Source organism: Homalodisca vitripennis, chromosome 2 (assembly GCF_021130785.1).
Source record: "Homalodisca vitripennis isolate AUS2020 chromosome 2, UT_GWSS_2.1, whole genome shotgun sequence".
Taxonomy (NCBI): domain Eukaryota; kingdom Metazoa; phylum Arthropoda; class Insecta; order Hemiptera; family Cicadellidae; genus Homalodisca; species Homalodisca vitripennis.
The window spans coordinates 210,344,167-210,367,899 of NC_060208.1; the positions used below are offsets into that span (position 1 = coordinate 210,344,167).

The window sequence follows — 23,733 nt, forward strand, 5'->3', positions numbered from 1 at the left end:
TTTTTTTACTGAATATGTATTGTTGATGCCGATGCCTTCCTGTGTCAGTGTCTGTTACTTATTCATGTTTTTATTGGAAAAAATTACAAATATACTTAATGTGCAAAATTAAGTAATAGCATACAGGCAATCATAGAGTCAAAATACTGATACCGTTATACAATTTAAAAAGATGTACAACGGGAATCCAAGATTATTATTCCCGTTAACCGAAGTTGATTACTATTTTTTTTATTGTATTAGAGAGATGAGCAAGTTATTAATTTTTCAGAGATCCTCCTTATTTTAGGAAACGGCATATAACACACTAATAATGTGACTAATGAATATTGTAATACATGGTGTTTCCATCTGTGTAGTTATAATTTTCTTTGTATCAATTTTGCATATACTCCTACTTCATTTATAAACTACTATTGCTGGATAACACAATCGATGAACAGTAGCTCACTTGTTTTTTTCTGTTTTGCTATTATCGAGTAAAGGTTTCGAACTTTCTTCCTGGTTCATGTTAATATGAACTAATGCGATGGGAAGCAATTTAACTTGGTTTCGTGTTCCCGCTGTGCCCTTAATAAAGCCACATTGCGCTCTTTCAATAAGCCTGCTGCTGCCATTACTCTACTTTCAATGATAATACCACAGGAATGACCTGTTCTAATTATCAATATAAAATTCAGTTTTGATCATGCTGTTTTGTTCATTTGCAGGACAAATCTCTCCAACTTTCTTCCGGTTTCAGTAAATTTCAAACTATGCAGATGGAGTGCAAATTAACTTGGTTTCCTTGTTCACGCTGTGCCCTTAATAAAGTAACATGCCGCTTCGTTTCAACACCTGCCTGCAGCATTACTCTATTCACTTGATAATCCTACTACAATGAAAAGATATACAAATAGAATGTTGTTTTCGTGTTCAATCTGTTTTAGTATTTCGAGCAACAGCTTCCTAATATTTCACCTAAATTAAGTAAATATTCAACTAATAGCGATGGGAAAGAAATTTAAACTTGGTTAACTTGTTCCCGCTGTGTCCGTTAATAAAGTAAAGTGTTTGCCGTCGTTTTAACAATACTGATGTGCCATTCCTTTTAGACACTTGTAATACCCTACAATGAAAATATAATACGCACATAGAAAGCCGTTTTGTTCATCTGTTTTGCTTCATTTCAGGGACAACAGCCTCTCCAACTTTCCACCTGTTTCAGTAAAAATTTCCACTAATGATGGGACGCAATATAACTGTTTCTTTGTTCACGCTGTGCCCTAATCAAAATAACATTGCAGCTCGAATCACTTACCTGTGCGTGCATAATCTATTACACATGATCATCTCCCAGTAAAATACAGGCTAACCTAACAACATAGAATGCCAGATTTGTTCATCTGTTTTTTTCATCTTTATAGTTCCTTTGCAGGCCAAAGCTCTCCAACTTTCCACCTGTATTTGTGTAAATTATCAACAAAATCCCAGTGGAAAGCATATCAATCATTGTAACAAAGAACCCTCATTTCCCATCACACCACTATCCAATCATTCAAAAAAAAACCCACCATATCTTTCCACTAAAACACATTCACCACCCCAAACCCATCCACTCAACCCCACTCCAATCCCTAAATTTACACTTAAAATCACCAAACCTCTCCCCATCAACACCACACAACACCAACATACCAAAACCCAACTCTATTCCTCCCACAAACCACATTAAAATAACACGTCCCATTTCCCACCACCCACATCCTCTATTATACCATTACACACATCTTCCATCCAACCACAACCCCATTCATCCTCCCACCCATACACTCACCACCCCCCACTTCAATCCCAATCCATCCTAAAATAAACACATAAAATAACCCAAATCCCTTCCCCCCTAACCAATCCCATAAACCTATCCCAAACCACACCATCCAATTTCTCACAAACCCCATTTATAACAAATAACCTCCCATATCCACCCACAACACCAATCATCACTATACCCTACATCCGATCATCCAACCACACCTACCCAATCAACCACCCCATAACATCCATTCACAAACCACCCTACCCCATCTAAAAATAACCACATAAAATCACAATTACTTCCCCACATCTCACCAAAAACCCCCATATCCCCATACCCAATCCCCACCATCCCCATTCATAACAAACCAAGTAAACCCCAATAACCCTCATATCCACCCCACCCCACCCATTCCTCTTAAACCAACCCTTATCATATCTACCTAAATAACCCAATCACCACCCCATACATACCATCAACCACCCACCACCCAAAGCGTATTTTTAACAACATAAAAATAACCCAATAGTCATTACAAATCACACCCCTTTAAAAACCAACCTAACCCAAACCCCACTAACGCTAATTTCAGCAAAATACCACAATACACCCCCAACAACCCCCCCCCCCCCTATATAAACACCCTACACTAATCCTCTTATACACTCATCATCTTGCCAAAATACTCTATTAACTTGATAATACTGTATTGACAGGATAATTACAACCATAAAAATGCAGTTTTGTTCTTCTGTTATGTTCATAGCAGGCACCAAAGCTCTCCATACTTTCTTCCTGGTTCCAGTAAATTTCAATAATGCGATGGGAAAGCAATTTACTTGGTTTCTTGCTCACGCTGTGCCTTAAATAAAGTAACATTGCCGGTCGTTTCAATACCTGCTGCTGCTTTACTCTATTACAATTGGATAATCACTGTATATGACAGGTTAATACAAATTAAATGCAGTTTTGTTCATCTGTTTTGTTCATATTTGCAGACAAAACTCTCCAACTTTTCTTCCTGGTTCAGTAAACTTTCAACTAATGCGATGGGAGCAATTTAACTTGGTTCATTGTTCACGCTGCTGCCCTTAATAAAGGCAACATTGCCGTGCGTTCTCAATAACCTGCTGCTGCATTACTCTAATACACTTGATTAAAAATCGCCACTGTAATGACAGGATAATAACAACATAAAATGCAGTTTTTTGAGACAGTTTTGTTCATCTGTTTTGCTCATTGCAGGATCAAAGCTCTCCAACTTTCCACCTGTGTTTCAGGTTAAATTTCAACTTATGCAATGGGAAGCTCAATTCTAACTATGTTCATTTGTTCTCACGCTTTATATATTTATAATTACATAAAGTAACATACTTTTGCTCTTAGTGTGAGTATCTAGCACATTTTTGCAGGTATGCTGCAGTCTATGCCTTCAATACAAGACACCATTCTTAATGGGCGGTTGGCGATGGAACTATTCAAAGTTCGTTACGATCTTTGAAAGTAGTGCATGTGTACTCCCAAGATTTTCTTCCTCTGCACTGATTTTTGGAATCGCACCTCGTACAGACCGTCCCTGAATATGTGTTGATTTTGTTCTTTACTATGCGGGCGATTTATTTAACACAATTCCACACTGCTGACTGACGACAATTTAAGCTTACATCTTTAGAGGGATTCTTTCTTGAGAATCACTTAAATACAAAATATGTTGTGACGTAGACTTGACTCCTGAAAATTGAAGAAATGTTATACGTCTGAGAGATCCAAAAACAGTCCCGCGACGAAGAAGAAGAAGTTTTAACACGAAAACCCACCAATACATTTCGACATTCAGAGAAACACCCCAGACATATTAAAAATTAGATGCAATTCGGTGAGGAGGTATTCTCATTGTCTCATCAGGTGCACAATCAGATATCAGATGCTGCACGTAAGAGGAAGGGTGAACTGGAAGCTAAATCAACAATTCGCATTGAATCTACCGCTTCCACACCATAGCTACGTCATCTGCAATAATTCTGGTAGTACTCGGTTGTGGTGTTCTTAAGTTCACTTTGAAGAAATACGGAAAACCTCCACTATGGCGGATCCTCGAAAGTGGTGTAGACGAAGAGATTCCAGTTTATAAAACAGTTATTTTCGTGGTGTCTCATGAAGTTACATCACTGGAGTTCAGGTCAAACTTTATTGTGTAGTAGATATTAACTTTTTTCTTTTTTTAATGCCTAGTTTGTCTCTCCAATGTTGCTATGATTTATAACAACTATAGTACGTTTTTAAGGGCCCTTAAAGTTAAAACATTACATTTATTGCAGTTTTTATTCAACGGTCTACTCTTTTACAATTCTGTAATTTACAATAACCGTGTTATGGCGGAATTTGTACTGTAGAACGACTAAATAATGTAACAAGCGATTGTAACAGGCACTCGATTGTATAAATAATTATAAATTGTTTATTAGTATAAATAACACGCAAAAGATACCAAAATTACAAACAAACCCAAGCTAATAATAATAAATTAGGTGGAGATCCATGCTAAACATCGGCATACAAAATATCTACGGCAATACTGGAATAGGATATAATGTTGGCTCATTATATTAAAAGGAAAAGGTGAACAATATTTTTAAAAGAGTGATTATATAACAGCAAACAATTACAGCCATTAAATATCAGAACCCCTCACCTATAATCAACTTTCCAAGCTGACGAATCAACAACTCAATAATAGAAAAGGAGAAGTTTACAAAAAATGCACAAGGAATAAACCATATAAAAATGTTATAGTTATACATAGCGTTTGTATTAGTATTTTGTAAGTAAAATATTAATATACCGACCTTTCTCCAATATGGAGGGGTAGTTCTTCTTTACGGTGTATCACATTTAAGGTTAATAAGGATCATTAGATTTATTTATTTTAATTGCTTCACTAAACTGAGATCTTTTTGATATTCAGTGTATCTGATTTACATGATTATAATGATGTTTAATATACAACCATATATTAATATAATATGTTCTGGAATATTCTGAGTTAGTTATTACATTAGTTACTTTACAATATGTATTTATGTTTTATAAAGCACAAACTATAGAAAAAAACTTAACAAAGTGCGGACATATTACAGCTTAATTTATTAATGTTTCAACGCGATATACTTACACAATCCTCCCTCGTTTATATTGTGGAGTTAAGGTGATATCTGGGACATGCATTGTTTAATATCTTTGGAAACTAATGTTCGCTCCAACTCTTTCTTTTGTTGCATCTCTCTCAGGGATTTCTACTGTGTTCATTGTTATTAGCGTCATAAACAGTCGAGATATTTCCAGAATTGCTTAATTAATGTAGTAATATTTTATGATATTTATGGTTATATTTTTCTATTAATGACCAACTGTGCCACATTTATTTTCCTTCTTGTCTAATCTTTATTACCTTCATATTTATTGAAAGGCCGTTGGTCTCAGGTTGTGGTAGAGAGGGTTTCATAGCCCTAACTGTCGACTGGTAAAATAATATCATCTTTAATTTACTTTTACTTTACTTTAAGCAATGTTTCGACGTAGTGAAAACAGGCAGTTCAATTTTAGGAACTAAGATTGTAGGATGTTTATTTGATTATGTTTGCATACTTTAAATGGTTCGGCTTAAAGATTCAGATACTGCACGTCACAATAGTATTTAAAATTCTGATTGGTGTCTCTTGTATAATTGAAGACCATCATATTTTCGTTCATTGGATATACCATACTGATGCGTTTTTTCAAAAGCTCATAATCTTCCTTTTTTTGGTTTTCCAGTACTTCCAAAGAAGCGGAAAGATCTCCGACATCAACCGTAGACTCAAGAGTCAGATCTGGAGCTCGGTGGTGACCATAGTCCTGGTAGAGGGCAAGAACCTTCTCCCCATGGACATCGATGGCTTCAGTGATCCCTACGTCAAGTTTAGGTCAGTTTTACCGTCTCACACCTATTGACCCATTTCTTGAAGCCTATTTCTGAAGCCATATTTTTTTTATGATAAACTAGTCGTTTCCCGTGGCTCCGCACGCTTTTCGTAAGTTTTGCCCGTATAAGAGCACATCTGGTTCAAGTTACTTATATTTTTAACGTCGAAGTAGACTTTATATTCTTGCCACGATCAATAAAATCTGTCAAAAGTTTATATTTTAGCCATTGTACACTTACATGTACTTTCTTATAGTCGTCTAACACTCAAGCTTTATGTTTAACCAGAACTTTATTTTAAAGACAAATATATATCATAACTTAGCGCCTTCAAATATTGTTTGGCTATTTATTATACGCAACTGTCTCGTAATTGCAGTTTATAATCTGCAGGCGGTTTTAAAGCTAGTACTGTATCTTTTGAAGCGTTGCCTGGTGGCGAGTTACATCAATGGGCATAGCATATAAACTTTCTCTGTGAAAAAAATACATACAAAATGTTCGTAATGATTGTGTGTATTACAATATATATATATATATATATATATATATATATATATATATATATATATATATATATCAATTATTAAACTTCTTGATACAAAGTTCCTTTAATATTTCGGCTTTTTGCCGTTTCAAAAAGGTATAATACAAAATAACAATACAGCAACAAAATTTACAAAAGTAAATAAATAAAAACTGACATAAATAAATAAACAAGAATTTTTGAACATGTGGTATAACACCAAAGAGAAATAAATAAATATCATGAACAGAGAATGAATTTAGAAAAGTAATTTAGAAAAAATAATATATAATAAAAACAATTGATCATTTCATCTTTTATTCAGACCAAAGGGTACTTTTGATTTTAATATTAACTGATGTGCCTGTTCTAAATTTTCTAAGTCAATTTTGTTTCTATCTTCGGGTACTTTGCAAATACCTGTCAGTGCATAACATTGTTCAAAATTTTGTTGGTGGCCTAATGCGTGTTGTGAAACCAATTTTTCATTCCTGTTTTTTAGACGAACAACGATGATTATTCATTCTTATGTGCAATGGATTTGTTGTCAATCCAATATAATCCATTGCACAATTTTTTACATGTTAATTGGTAAATTACATTTTTACTTTTGCAATTAATTTCTCCCTCTAATAAGGTAAGTTTTCTTTGTATTACTACTGGTGAAAAAATTGGACGATTTTATAATTTTGCAAGTATTACATCGTTTGTCTTTACAAGGTTGACACTTAAAATTTTTCTTCTTTTCTGAATTTTGAATGTCAGTAGGTGGCAATTTGGGCCGTACCAGAAGATTTTTTAGGTTAGTATTTCTACGAAACACTAGCCTGGGTGGTTTTGAAAATAAGTTTTTTAGTAATTGGTGAAGATTCAAGAATTTTGTGTGCCGTTCTTAGAATATTGTTTGTTTTTTATATAAACCAGGAAAATATTTTGTTATAAATTTTACGTCATCATTTTTTTGGGTTTTATTAACATTAGAGTGTTTAATTTTGATTATTTATAAATTTTGAAGGATATTTTCTTTTTACAAAATGCATTTCCAAGTTTTTCTAGATAATTTTTGAAAATCTGCTGCACTATCAGTACATAATTTTTTGGCCCTAGCTGATAAACCCTTTTGGTACTGATTTTTTGACATGTACAGGATGGCAGCTGTTTGAAATGTAGATAATCCATTGTGTTACTGTCTTTAATATGAATTTTTGTTTGAGAAATCCAGATTTAATAAAAAACATCTACATCCAAGAATGTTATGATTTCTTTAGAAAATTTCCAGGTAAATTTCAAAATCGAGAATTTGTTTAGATTTTCCAAAAATTCTTTTAAAATTTTCAAAGCTATTATTCCAAATCATAAAAATATCGTCAATGAATCTCAACCATACAAGAGGTTTGTAGGATTGAGAATTCAGTGTACGAAGTGAATAGAAAAGCCTTTTGGTAAGAGACTTCTACTTTCTACTTTAAATAACATTTGGTAATCATGAACAGAAGAACTCAAAATTTTCACAGTATACCTAGCCAGTTTAGATACCACGCTATCAAAATTGTCATGTTGAATTGTAAGATTGCTTTTCTTACAGTCTGTTTGAATCTTGGCTTGACACCTAAAGGTTTACAGCCTAAATTTCCTGTGTTTGCTTTTCCAATTGAATTAAGAAATTGATGTATTTTCTTTCGCAAGACAAACTAGTTTTCAACTCACTAGTTTTTGCTCTTGGATTATACAAAAATTTATCTAAAGAACATAGTAACAAACTTTGTTCTCTGTTGGAGCTTCTTAGAGATGAACCGGAGTTTGTAAATAACATATTACTAGAATGTAACCATCTAATGAAAACTAAACTTGAACAACTTTACAAAAAACTCAGTAACCTTTATATGAACACAACTGAACCGAATAAGGTCAATTTAAAATATAGCTACAGTTATAAAGATGTAAACATAAAAACTGATCCACCAGAGACTATCAACATAATCTCCAAAAACGATACTACAAGACAATTGGGCAGAACATTTCACTGTGATTTTCTAGTGTGGACAAAAACTGTAGATAAAAACAACGAACAAAATTGCATGGTAGCTTCTAACATACTTAACCTTTCCAAATATGATCTGAATTCCGAAGAAGTTTCTGTTTTATCCAAAGGATTAACTTTCTCACCAACACCAAAGTTCAATCACACATGGATTTTCTTGCTGATGCCCTCGCTTTTGCGCGTAATATAAGGCTAAAGTTTCATTTTCTACAAAACACAATGAATGATAATAAAATCCCAAATTCAGTTGCTAAGTTCAAACCGAAGTCAAATTGGACCCCTCCTAATCTACCTCCTGATCATCCGATCGAAACAGTTCATAAATGTCATATTATCGAATTTGTCACATCATGAATTCACGGATTCCTTAAAGAGTAATGACAATTTAACAGCAGGAGAAAGAAAAGCTATCACATCTCTTAGGAATAATAAAGACATAATAATTTTACCAGCAGATAAGGGCAACACAATAGTACTTCTAGATCTCGATGATTATATTTTTTGAAATTAATAAACAATTAAATGATACAAAATTTTACAAGCAAATCGAATACGACCCAACTGAACGTTTTAACAATGATATTAAGCAATTTCTCGCAGTTGAGGGACCAAAAGAAGATATAAGTCAAGAAACTTTAGCTCTCCTAACTCCTGATGTACCAAGAACCCCTGTTTTCTATATTTTGCCTAAAATTCATAAGGAAACAAGGCCACCACCAGGGAGACCGATAGTTTCGGGTTATGGTTCTCCAACAGAAAGAATCTCCAGCTTTGCGACGACATTTTGCAGCCAATGGTGAAAAATTTGAAGTCACACATCAAGAACACCGATCACTTCATCGAAAGATTGAATGAAATGAAGCAACCCATTCCCAGCGATGCAATTATGGTTACCATTGATGTCCAGTCTCTATACACAAACATTCCTCACAGTTTGGGCGAAGAAGCAATACATAGTTTTTTAACCACTAGACCTAAGCAAGCCAGTCCCAGCACAAAATTTATAATGACATTACTTAATTTTATTTTAACTATGAACAACTTTAAATTTCAAGATAAAAATTACCTCCAAATTAATGGAACAGCTATGGGCACCAGGATGGCACCTGCGTATGCTAATCTATTTATGGCAAAATTAGAAGAAGATTTTTTTGAATTCTCAATCCTACAAACCTCTTGTATGGTTGAGATTCATTGACGATATTTTTATGATTTGGAATAATAGCTTTGAAAATTTAAAAGAATTTTTGGAAAATCTAAACAAATTCTCGATTTTGAAATTTACCTGGAAATTTTCTAAAGAAATCATAACATTCTTGGATGTAGATGTTTTTATTAAATCTGGATTTCTCAAAACAAAAATTCATATTAAAGACAGTAACACAATGGATTATCTACATTTCAACAGCTGCCATCCTGTACATGTCAAAAAATCAGTACCAAAGGGTTTATCAGCTAGGGCCAAAAAATTATGTACTGATAGTGCAGATTTTCAAAATTATCTAGAAAAACTTGGAAATGCATTTGTAAAAAGAAAATATCCTTCAAAATTTATAAATAATCAAATTAAACACTCTAATGTTAATAAAACCCAAAAAAATGATGACGTAAAATTTATAACAAAATATTTTCCTGGTTTATATAAAACAAACAATATTCTAAGAAACGGCACACAAAATTCTTGAATCTTCACCAATTACTAAAAACTTATTTTCAAAACCACCCAGGCTAGTGTTTCGTAGAAATACTAACCTAAAAAATCTTCTGGTACGGCCCAAATTGCCACCTACTGACATTCAAAATTCAGAAAAGAAGAAAAATTTTAAGTGTCAACCCTGTAAAAGACAAACGATGTAATACTTGCAAAATTATAAAATCGTCCAATTTTTTCACCAGTAGTAATACAAAGAAAACTTACCTTATTAGAGGAGAAATTAATTGCAAAAGTAAAAATGTAATTTACCAATTAACATGTAAAAATTGTGCAATGGATTATATTGGATTGACAACAAATCCATTGCACATAAGAATGAATAATCATCGTTGTTCGTCTAAAAAACAGGATGAAAAATTGGTTTCACAACACGCATTAGGCCACCAACAAAATTTTGAACAATGTTATGCACTGACAGGTATTTGCAAAGTACCCGAAGATAGAAACAAAATTGACTTAGAAAATTTAGAACAGGCACATCAGTTAATATTAAAATCAAAAGTACCCTTTGGTCTGAATAAAAGATGAAATGATCAATTGTTTTTATTATATATTATTTTTTCTAAATTACTTTTCTAAATTCATTCTCTGTTCATGATATTATTTATTTCTCTTTGGTGTTAACCACATGTTCAAAAATTCTTGTTTATTTATTTATGTCAGTTTTTATTTATTTACTTTTGTAAATTTTGTTGCTGTATTGTTATTTTGTATTATACCTTTTTGAAAACGGCAAAAAGCCCGAAATATTAAAGGAACTTTGTATCAAGAAGTTTAATAATTGATATATATATATATATATATATATATATATATATAAAATTTACGAGCAAGTAATGTTGAAATGAACACGTGTACAGCTGTTGTCTCACAACTCCCCTGTAAATTAGTGTCGATTATTAGAGGAAGCTTACTGTACATCAAAATAGTCCGGTACCATTCATGCGGTGTTGCCAGCTGATCAACAGGTGTTCCCCGATGCTGAGACGGGTCGGTAATTCTTTATAAAAACACTAAAAACTGGCAACATTGTTGGTTGTGGGGTGTAGAGGGGGGGTTTCGGGCTGCTCTGGCTACCCGATACCTTAATATTACAAGTATTAACACAAATACGAAGAAAAAATGTTTGCCAAAATTGCGTAGCGGCCTAAAACAATTTTCTAATAGGTCTATTTTTTATTTTTTAAGCGGAGTTTCTATAGTACTCCCCCTTGATATTGGTGATACTGGACAAAGTTATTTAAAATGTTCCATTTAGACACCAAAAACTTATAAAATAAGAAAGAATTTTTCCATATTCACTATAAAGTGGTAGATATGGGGTGAGTTTTTAAATTACCCTACCCTTACTTTTTTGCACATTTCTTCAGATGTCGACACCTGACCACCACTGCTAGTGACAACGCTAACTAACAAGCACTTTTTATTGTGTTTATATTTTCGGCCGCCATCTTGGATTGCTGTAATACATGATTGAATGAACGCGATACTGCAAATTCATGTTGTAATTCTTATTCGTTCTTGAAATAATTATACCTATTCCTCAGTATTTGACTTTCTATGACGTAATCGCTCTCATGGGATTCTATTTCGGACACCATATTGCTCTTTTTGTTACTTTACAAATTGTTCGCTGGGTTTTGCAGAACTAACAAATTCAAAATTGATAAAATAGTTGTTGCTTTTTCACGTTCAAGTACAATGCAGCCGCTATTATAAGTTTTATAGATATTTTTATAGGGCGTTTTGGATTATTTATTTCATGATTATGATGGCACAAATGAAGAAAGAATGAAAATATGTGTTTTCGTTTAGCCAAACAAATCCATTGTATTTGACAAGTTAAAAATTATAGTGTAGTATGGGTTGAGGCATTTTATTTACAGTTATGTAAAGCTTATTTTTGGATTTGATTGCTATTGAATATTTGTTTTGGGGTTTTCTGGGATTGAAATTATCTGTTTTGTCTATCTATTATGTGGTAAACACATTGTCTTACAATTACTTTGGTTGTAGACTTTAGTCTCCCAGAAAGGCTAGGATGGATGGTACTCGAAGAGACAGCCTAGCATCTTCAACTAAGTACTCTGTGAATGAAATGTGTTACGATTTTTTTGGATTTGCTTATAATGTGTATTTGATCGTCTAGCCTTTCTGGGATACTAATATCTACTTCTGAAACTGTCTTAGCTAAGAAGATCTTGATGGACAACTGATCTTGTTCCATCTCCTCATTCAGTTACTTTGATTATTAAAATTTAGACTCTATATTAATTTGGAATATCTTCTAATACAGATTCTAATACTTAAGTGCTTTGTCTAGTGATACCAAAATTAATATAACTATACGCTACTTCTATTTGGATCAATTACTTTTATAATTGTTTTGTATACAGATTAGGCAGTGAAAAATACAAGAGTAAGGTGATATACAAGACTCTAAACCCCAGCTGGCTGGAACAGTTTGATCTTCACCTCTACGATGATCAGAGTCAAGAGCTGGAGTTGACTGTCTGGGACAAGGATCGCTCCAAGGATGATTTCATGGGCAGGTTAGTCTTTGTTTGTCATCAATTGCTTGTTTTATACATAATTTAGGCATTGAGAAATACAAAAGCAAAGTGATATAGAAGGCACTAAACTCCAGCTGGCTGGAATAGTTTCATCTACACCTCCACGATGATCAGAGTCAAGAGCTGTAGTTGACTCTGGGATAAGGATCGCTCCAAGCTCCAAGGATGATTTCATGGGTAGGTCAGTCAGTGTTTATCACCAATGGTTTGTTTTAAATGTAAGTTATACAGTAATAAATACAAAAGCAAAGTGGTATAGAAGACACTAAACCCCAGATGGCTGGAATAGTTTGATCTACACCTCTACGATGATCAGAGTCAAGAGCTGTAGTTGACTGTCTGGGACAAGGATCGCTCCAAGGATGATTTCATGGGTAGGTCAGTCAGTGTTTATCACCAATGGTTTGTTTTAAATGTAAGTTAGACAGTAAGAGATGCAAGAAAGTGATATACGTGAAACTAAGTACTAGCTTGCTGAAATAGTTTGATCTACACCTCTACGATGATCAGAGCCAAGAACTGGAGTTGACTGTCTGACACAAGGATCGCTCCAAAGATGATTTTATGGGCAGCTTAGTCTTTGTTTATCATCAATTGCTTGTTTTATAGGTAGGTAAAGCAATGAGAATTTTGTTTACATAGTCCACAGAAACTCTTGTATAAATTATTTAAATATATTTACCATGGTTCGAATCAAAATGCCCTAAATTCCAACACCGCTCTAGTTACAGTATACACTTTGACTACCAAGTAGCATATTGGGATTAAATTTAAAAAAGTGGTTCCAGTTACTACCTAGAATACAAGAACATTTGGTTTACAGTTTACACCCAGGACAAAATCAGAGCTTTGTAGTAGCTCTACTTTCAAAGTACACATGGGTTGATCTTTGCAGTGGGTAGCAATGAGATCCAAGAGGCACAAGAAGAGCTTATGAACATGCTAGCAGAAGATAAACTTATGATGCTGTTCAGTCATTTTCAAGCAAACAGGATCTACCAAATGTTATGAAGACAGCAGATAAATTCCAGTCAGCATGTGTAACAAAGCAGCATTGGGCTGCTTCCAGGGTCATACTGGCTATCCAAACAACAGAAGCATGTAACCCTTTGACGATTAAATACAAGATGTTAAATGTAATGAACTAAATGAGATCGCAATCATTAGACTCTGGGAGGGACTCCACCTGAATCCCAACTCAACAGAAAGAAGTATTTGTTGCTCTCTAAGAATTGATTTTGAGGGGTTACAAACTCAAGAAGAAAGGAGAGGTAAAATGGGAGTGCCGATGGCCGAGTGGTCTAAGACGTTGTAATTTGAGTCTGAGTTAGAGATAGCGCGGGTTTAACTCCTGTCAGAGACCGTTGCACTTTTTATCAGTACCATCGACCTAGTACTGTACTGTATCGACTTTCCCCCTTTTCTGTTTGATAAGATCCACGCACAGGCCAGTGGCCCATGAGGGCGGGCAGAATAAGGCTTGAAAGGGATCGGCTTCTCCTTTTTAAAAAAAATTCCGTTTTGTGCAAAAAATATTTAAAAATTAATTGTGTTTGTCAGGTGTGAATCAACAATTCAAAATAGAAATAAATATTTTACAATTTAAAACAATTATCAGCTGAGTAAAGCTTAATACAAGATTTGCATAGTTACAGTAAAATAAAAAAAATAAAAAAGTAAAATAAAATAAATATTAATATATGTAGTAATTATGTTTTATAGTATAAAAGTCTTTATTTATAAATTGGACCAGAACTCATGGATTGCCAATTTAGTTTTTCTTCTTGTTTACTTTTTAAATTAGTTCTTGATGTTTTTGATAAATGCTTCTTTCATTTTTTTTTAATAAACTGTCAAATAATTTTGTTTACTATCCATTTAAAGCTGCTATACGTTTTATATTTCTTAGTTTCTTCGTGCACTCATCGTTTTTTAAAGTAGTTGTAAGTAATCTATGTAATCTAATCATGGTGTAGAAAGCAGCTCTTTTTTGGGAGGGACATACTCAAAAATCAGCTATTGCTAAACATGCTTTAGAAACAAATCGCACATTTAAAAGCTTCACATAATTAAGATGTCCATAAACAGGAAGAACTCGATGCTTATGAAACATTATACATGAAAAACATTTTAAAAAAATGGTAAACAATGATTTTGGACCGATTCAAAATTCATCATTCCTTTAAAATATAACTAAATTCTTTTTGACCCAAACTTTGATACATATATTAATATTTATTCTATTTTCCTTTTAACTATAGAAACTTTGTATTAAGCTTTACTCAGCTGACAATTGTTTTAAATTGTAAAATATTTATACTATTTCGAATTGTAGATTCACACCTGACGATGGCATCTTTGATGTCAAAAGGCCTTGTATAAAAGTTATTGTATAATTGTGAGTTTTCTTTGATATAATAGTAGAAAATAGATTTCCTAATAAGAAGAGCTCCTCCTTCAGTTAATTGTGTGTTTTTATCAAGGTAATAACTTCTATTTATTCATGATCTAAATATGGCTTGAGTGAAAAAAACCATCAGCAACTGTGGTGTGATGTTATAGGTGTAGTATAGACTTGAGTCAGCTGGAGAGAGAGAAGACTCACCGGATCAAGCAAGAGCTGGATGAAGGTGCCGGAACCATCTTCCTGCTGCTGACCATCAGTGGAACCACCGCATCAGAAACCATCTCTGACCTCACAACCTACGAAGAGAACCCTCGTGAGCATCAGGTTCTAGAGGAGAGATATGTGAGTATCTAATACCTCAGACTGTCTTGGAATAAGCATAGCTTTCATGATCATCATTTTATCTCTAAAGGTACCATTAAAACATTTCTGGCTTTAAACAAATCATGTAAGGTTATTTTATTTCCAATAAATTTTTAATTTTGATTTTTTTAGACTTTACACACATATGCATTGTTTATAGGGGTTCTCACATTTTGTGTTTTGGCTAGAAATTCATGGTATGTAAACAAATCAATAAGAGTCTGAAATTTTCTCTTGATCCCAACTATGCTAAAACAATAAATGCAGTAAAAATGATATCATTATCACAGAGATCTAGAGATCTTGAATCTGCTATGGTCCAAAGTTAGGTACAAGTACGTTTGTATTGCTGTCTGACAGACTCACTACTCTTTGACATTTTACCTTCAAAATCAATAGAGTTCTTCCTTTGGACAAGAAGAATCCCTGTACCAGGACTTTTTTATAAAGATTTATCACACAGATGGGGAGAAGGAGAGGCAGAGAGACAAACACATTACTCTTTGGCTTTTTGATCTCAGAACCAGTAGGCGCACTGCTCTTTGGCTTTTTGACCTCAGAATCAATAGGGTTCTTCCTTTGACCTAGAAGAACCAATTACCAAGTTCCAAGTTCCTAGGACCTTTCTATCAAGAGTTATAGCACAGACAGATGGACGGACAATCACATGATTTAAATAAGGACCCTGGCATTCTTAATTATAAGACGTATCTCTAGGTATTTAAGTTTAAGAATACTTTGGATAAAAAACTAGGCTACCTTAGATAACTTACTTCTCATGGCAGTGCACCTCTGCCATCTAATGTTACATGGAGTATTCTGTTAATTGAAGCTCTTTTCTAATTCTGGTTTTTTGTCTCTTGGTGTTAAAGGGCTTCTAGAAGGAAATATTTGGCTTAGCTTGAATTGCTTATCATACCAGTACTAGAAACCAATAGAGCAGGTGAAGAGAAAAAGAAAATCAAAAGGCTTATCTTACTTGATTATACCTGTTATCAAAATGATAAGAGATTGAACTCTGTCATGAACATTTAGGTAATCTCTAACACCTTTAAAGATTCTATAATTGATTTTAATTATTAGGAAAGAATTGTTCTCTGCCTCTGTCCTCTTTTTTTCATGTCACTCTCACTTTTAATAGAAATCTTAGAACTTTTCTTAGAGTTAAGAGATCTATTATATTTTTTAAGAGAGTTTCAACCCCTTCAACTTTCCCAACTTCACTATTAACCACTTTGACAGTACTCATTATTGCCTTTGACTTTACTGGAGAATAGACCTTACATATATCTGTGGAATGTGTTGCAGAATTTTTTTTAGGTAATAACAGTTCTGTGTTTGGCAATAGTATTACCATGCTGAACTTTTTGTTTACAGTTGTAACCCATTTTAATATCCTAGTAATGATCTCACTTGGATCGATTAAATTCAAAATGTTTGTACTTTTTATTACTATCAGAATTCACAAAAAAGGAACAAGTTTAATACTTTTCTGTGCTATATGTGTAATTAGTGTTTCTGCCGTTTGCTGCTAGAAAGAGTACAACAAGAACATTTCATTCAGCAACATATTTAGCATTGGATGACATCTTCTCATAGACGTCTCTCAGAGGTAACCTCATTACCATCAGGCTAGACCCACGGGTAGAGAGAAGTTCATCTTATGTCATAAACCATGATAAAAAAGGAACTAAGTTCTCTTTAAATAATAAGGAAAACAAAAAATGATGTTAAAATAGTTAAAAATTTAAAATTCATTATTTGAATTTGAGATTTTGTTGCTCATGAACTGATGAAAGTTAGATATCGGTTATTCAATCACCACCATTATGATGGCATTTTGACACTATTCTTGTACACTTGATGTATTCAAATGAATAAAGATATTTGATTGATTGATTGATTGATATGTTTATAGGCATTCCACAGAACGTTACACAACCTGCGCGATGTGGGTCATCTGACGGTGCGGGTGTACCGTGCGCAGGGGTTGGCGGCTGCAGACCTGGGGGGCAAGTCTGATCCATTCTGCGTGCTGGAACTCGTCAATGCCCGTCTTCAGACGCAGACAGAGTACAAGACTCTCACACCCTCATGGCAGAAGATATTTACTTTGTAAGTGCTTTCCGGTTACATACGCCTGAATTTTTATGGTTCTGTGAAAATCAACAGCAGCAACACACAAAACTTCCACAAACTGTCTTCTTACATTACACAGCCAATTATATGAAAGAATAAAGAACAATGTTTAGGAATCATATATTTAATTATTATCTACCAGTATTATCACTGGTGCAACAAGACTTGGCTTTGAGGGGGATGAATTTGATTGACGAGAACACCATACCGGAGGGTAAGGAATAAATTCAAATAACTGTGAACTTAAATAAATTAGCTTTATTGTAATTTTAACATTTCAGTACTGCATTTCACAGAATTTTCGTGGCTGTTATAGGATTTTATTTAGTTTTTAAATATTTGTGGGGAGGTTCTATTCCCCTTATCTTCCCTTAGTTACACCACTGAGCATTGCAGATGTAAATAATCTCTGGATGTCGGATGTCATAACAACTGTATTGCGAAGAATACTTAATCACACATACATCTGCTCTCTTTCCAGTCAACTCAAATGTGTTGATTAAGAGGGTTATTAGGGGTGACCCTCTTGGGGCTGAATGCATTTTGATACCTAATCCTATCAATCTACTGATTACACTGTTGCATTTGATAAAGCAATTATATCACAATACTGTGTTTGTACAGTGAAAATCTTTATTTATTTGTTATGTTATGAACTGTTGCATTTGATAAAGCAATTATATCACAATACTGTGTTTTGTACAGTGTAAATCTTTATTTATTTGTTATGTTATGAACTCCACATTATAGGGTTACTTTATGTTAGAATATGATTCAGAATGTGGATGATGATTTTATATGATACATTTATGTAGACAAAATGATTCAGAAGAAAACAAGAAAAATCAATAAAACCAACACAATACGGCCTAATCCTAATAATAATGAAATTCAGAAAATATATATGTGTACCTTTCAATACTAAAATCAACAAAGCTGTTCGAAAAAACCTTTCCAAAATATCAAAATTTTCCATCAGTTACAAAACAAGAAATAACACGTTTAAACTAATTGACTTGAAAACAAAGTAAGCCAAAAAGATGACAAACAAGATTTTATACAAACAATGTGGAGTATACAAAATTAACTGTAGTGACTGTGAAAGCTATTATATTGGACAAACTGGCAGAAATTTTTAATAAAAGGTTTAAAGAACATATACAAGCTTTGAAAACAAATAACATGTCTACAATAAAATCAAATTTCGCTGAAACATTTATTAGAAACTGGACAATAACTCACAAACATATTGAAAATAACATGGAAATTTTGGATATCGAAAGGAAAGGAGAAAAATTAAACACGAAAGAAGAATTACATATTTATCTAAATTATAACAAAGATCCTCACAACATATTAAATTGCAATTTAAAAAATAAAACAAATCCTATCTTTGAAAAAATATTAAACACAGAATCTTAATCAAAATTACAACTGTGTCATATAAGTTTAACATCTGTTTAAATAGTCGACAGGTGTATATTTATTTGTTTTTGTTTATTATTTAATTAGAGGTTAATGTTCACACTAAAGATGGTTTATATACCGAAACACGTGTCTGAAATAAAAGAAATTTAAAAGGGTTTTAGTTTACGATTTATTATTATTCTTATATTTATTTATTTCAATTATATACACAATATCCACAGATGCAATAACCTTATAGCTATTTTGACATTTTATAAAAATAAATACAATACAATACATTTCAGTACAAAGGAAAATATACCTTAAATAAGAATATTAGACTAAGCAAAAATTAGTAAACTAAAATAATGCTCTGTGCATGTCAGACACTTAGTATATCTATTTAAACAAAAGAATAATTTTTATGGCAGTCTAAAATTGAATGGTTTGCTTTATAATAAGTCAATAAACTTTGTCAATTTGGGATTTGAGCTCACCAACTGTGTTATTGAACACATCTACCTCCTGCTTAAATAAATTTAAAAGAAATGAAAAAATTATAGTGTTGGACTGTGTTACATCTGGGGACAAAAAAGCTATTGATGGGCGCAAGTTGCTTCTAGGAACAAACAACTGGATCTTATTTAAAAGAACATAAACTGTCTGTTGAATCCATGAATAATTTTGTAAATAAAGGTAAGACCAGATTTGTTTCTTCTGGTTGTAAGTGTATCAAATGAAAAAATTCTTCTAAGAGTCGCCGTTGAAAGGTCTCGGTCACAAGGACAGTTAAACTGTTTGTAATATAAATATAGAAGGAAATTGTTTTCTACTTGTTCAAGTGCTGAAATACTGCCAGTGCCAATTGAAGATGGATCCCAAACTACAGAACTGTACTCCAACCTGCTTCTGGCAAAAGAACTGTACAACATTTCAACTGAATCAATGGTAGAAAAAAAACTTTGAATTTCCCATAATAAAACCTAACATTTGATATGCATTGTTAAAGACAAAATTTATATGGATATCAAATTTTCATATGACATCATAGAATATTCAACTGTAAAAGTTCAACTGTAGATGATTTTCTGTGCCCCATAGGTAAACGGTGTTGAGTGAAAACTGTAAATCCAAATCGTCATTAATCATCATACAATCAATAATAAAATACACTAAGCCAATTATAGCTTGCAACCATAAAGAGTTCCATTTATGTAATGAGCTAGGTAATATTAAGACAAGGTATGCCACACCACGTGTTGTAACAGGGTTTGCTGGGCCTCGGCTGAAGTTGCAAAAAAATTTTAGTCTATAGCTACATTTTTTGCTATTAATACATGTTAAAATCTCATATGATTCTATTCGGATTGATTATAAATTTATTTCTTCTATGATTTTCTTGTTGCCATCATTGTTACCCTGCCATAAGACCAATGTAAACATTTTCACAAAAGCCCACAAAATGCTATGGAGTGACATGGACCATCATCGAATCATCAGGCGATGTTGCCTGTATAGAATTCAAGCTTCACGCAAAATTTCAAACCTATAGGTTTGTTTTAGATATATGATGTGGACAGGCAGACAGAAATGAAATTTGTTCAGCATTTTTCAAGTGCTAGGCTTTACTAATGCTCAGCCAATAAAATGACAGAAAATTTTATAAGTAACAAAATTTAAATTAATAATGCCTCATATACTATCCATCAGATAAAAATATTACCAGGTATGATTTGTGTACTAGAATGTAAAAATAATATTGTATTCATGTAATTTTTGTGAATATTGTCAATGTTTCAATTATATTGACACTATGGGTCAATTCATTTTTGAGATATCCTGTGACAGACAATCAAAGAGATAGAAATGAAATATTTCCAACCCCTGGAGTGATAGACTTCGGTAGGCCTAATGATCAGCCAATTGCATTGGAGGTTAAGCTAAAAAATGTTCAAGCTTTATTTATGAAATTTACCAATCCAAAAAAGTAATTTTACCACATGGTTTTATAATTTACTGAAAAATGTAATATGATTAAAATTCACAATACTATACTGTGTTTATTCCGTGTTTTTCTCGTTGGTTAAACATAAGACCAATGCATTAAAAGTCACCTTTTTACAGACAGGGACTACCATTGGACCAATGTCTACACATGTAGACAAAAACGTAGTCAGGAAAAAATGTGGGGGGGATCCAGATAACTGATATTTTTTCATAGTGGACAGAGAGTAAGGCCCCACTTTGTTCCTTAAAAATTCTTGACCCATTTCTTTGTTGAGAACGATCTTTCAGCAGTACATATCAGTAATACTGAATTATTTAAATAATAATAATAATAATTTACTAAAAAATGAATTAAACAAATTGAAAATTTGAGGGGTCTGGACCCTTTGAACCCCCTCACTGGCTACGTCCTTGCAAGTAGAGGTAGAGTTTAACCCTAAATTGTAACCTAGAGGCCACCTAGTTCATATTTATTATGGGTCAGAGAGGATCCAGTACTTTCAGGACTTACAGGAGGGGTCACCTTGGTTTTATTTTATATTGCTACAAGAGATTTCCTATTTTGATACAAAGAAACGTAAACGGTTTAGAAAAGATTTACTAATACTCAAATTTTAATCAATTCAAACAGGTTAGTTTTTATGGTTACAACACGAGAGAGATTAATTATTTTTATGAAAATGTCTTCAAAATAGTCCTTTCCCAGGATCTGTGACCATCCTGCGTACAGACAGACAAAAATTACATTTTGCTCATCAGCAAATGCCAAGAGGGGTTTCACTAAAAGCCTAACAATTGCAACCTTTTTTAATGCAGCTTTATTGCCTCTCAGTGTTGTGGGATGATACTGGGTCAAATCAATACAGCCATCCATTTCTATTAATATCCATCCATCACTGTAGATGAGAGATACACAAACAGTGACCTAATTAAACTCTCAACAGTTCATTTTTGCAGTGTTTACTCACATAAATGTGGTTTTATTGTTTTCATGTGGGCCAGAGCATATTTGCGCTTTTAGCCAGAATGCAGTATTTTGTTCCACTCAAACACATTAGAACCTCTTTATTTTTTTGTATTTTATTAATTTATGTAAATTTTACTGAGGTCCACATTAACTATGGTGGTAATTGAAAAGAATGTTAATATTTTAGCACACTAATTGATAACCAACCATTTGTCAAAATGTTTATCAATGTAGTAATATATTTTCTTTGTGTTTCTAGATAAAAATTATCTTTATACATTATCAAATTGATAACATGGTGAACACAGACATAGTAGAGCTGGCATAGTTATCTTCTAATCTACATTCTTGGATTACAAATCTAAGGGACTTTATACTAGCATTAAAAATGCAAAGGTCTTTATGGTTAGATTACAGATGATTAGCATCTTTTATCAGTCACCCAGACAGAGTCAGGCTACATTTTAATGTATAAAATATAACCTTGGAAATTTTATTTTTGAAACTTTTAATCTTCTTAACTTAGTCATAAATATTCTATCCAATGAAGAGTTTAATTTTGTGTGTTATATGATATTCAATAATTAAGTTATTGTTTGATTCTTGAAAATGTTCTAGTAGGGTTACGAATAAATAATTGTGGCTACAATCCGCCTCAATAAAGACAGATAATACACTTTTATGTGCTTTATTCAGCAGATGATGTTGCTTTTTAAAACCTTGTGTCTCTTAAAACACAGTGTGAGTTGAACTAGTAGTAGTAAATGAGCATCTAGAGATCCTCTCCTGTCATTTAAAAATGATATATGGCTCTCTAGAGAAGTTTCCACCAGCCTTGTAAAATGTCTGCATGAGCCGATAAGTTTAACACCCTTTGTAAAATGTAGCTCCTGTAGTTTTTCTCAATTATCTTAGAAAATGTGCTTCTGTCTGCAGCAATGTTAAGGACATCCACTCGGTGCTCGAGGTGACGGTCTATGATGAGGACAGAGACCACAAGGTGGAGTTCCTGGGCAAGATTGCCATCCCAACTGGTCTGAGGATAAGGAATGGGGAGAAGAGGTGGTATGCTCTCAAGGACAAAGAAGCTGTACAGTAGGGCCAAGGGAAACTCTCCTCAGATCCTGCTGGAGATGAACGTTGTCTGGAACCCTGTGAGTAGTCCACGGACAAAAAAAGTCCACTGTTCAAGTAATTTTCTTGAAATAATTAATAGACCCAGCCCTCTTTAATCCTCTTTTCAAGTAATAGTGACGAGCTAGGTAGTTAGGAGTTTCCAATTTGAATGTACAAAGTTTTCTAAATTCTTAGCATCTCCGCTACTAGCAGAGAGTATAAGACTCCTTGGACGTTCCCAACTTCTATTTTCAGTTTATATTGGATCAGAGCTGACTAAATCCCAAAAATGTCCAAGTTTTCTTACTGTCCTACATTAGATACTGAGAAATTATTGCTAACTATTTAAACTTCTTTGTTTGAAGTTTGTTATTGACGATGGAAGGTTTGAAAGGACAACAGGATTTCGGACATTTGCCATCATTACAGGTTACAAAATGTATAAAACAACGTTTCGAGAATTAGAATCTTCTATCCCCACCTGATGAAGAAGATAGATTCCAATTCTTCTCGAAATGTTGTGTTATACCTTTTGTAACCTATAACGATGGCAAATGTCCGAAATCCTATATATATACTTAGTATATGACTCCTTGTCAATCCACATAACTCTATAACTTGCTGAGATGCAGTAATAAAATATTCTTATGTATTTTGAAATATAATGTTGCAAAAAATGGCAGCTATTTAAAGTTTTTTGTGTATGATAATTGA

At 33.2% G+C, this 23,733-nt stretch overlaps 1 protein-coding gene across 1 annotated transcript in view; it reads left to right on the forward strand.

Moving 5' to 3' along the window:
• The window catches only part of LOC124355380 (multiple C2 and transmembrane domain-containing protein-like), a 590,080-nt gene extending 566,928 nt beyond the window's left edge, over positions 1–23,152 (forward strand). The window contains 6 exon segments of the mRNA XM_046806501.1: positions 5,612–5,760; positions 12,437–12,592; positions 15,176–15,362; positions 17,302–17,498; positions 22,840–22,984; positions 22,986–23,152. Coding sequence (XP_046662457.1) covers positions 5,612–5,760; positions 12,437–12,592; positions 15,176–15,362; positions 17,302–17,498; positions 22,840–22,984; positions 22,986–23,135 — 984 coding nt within the window. The 3' untranslated portion in view covers positions 23,136–23,152.
• The last annotated feature ends 581 nt before the right edge of the window (positions 23,153–23,733 follow it).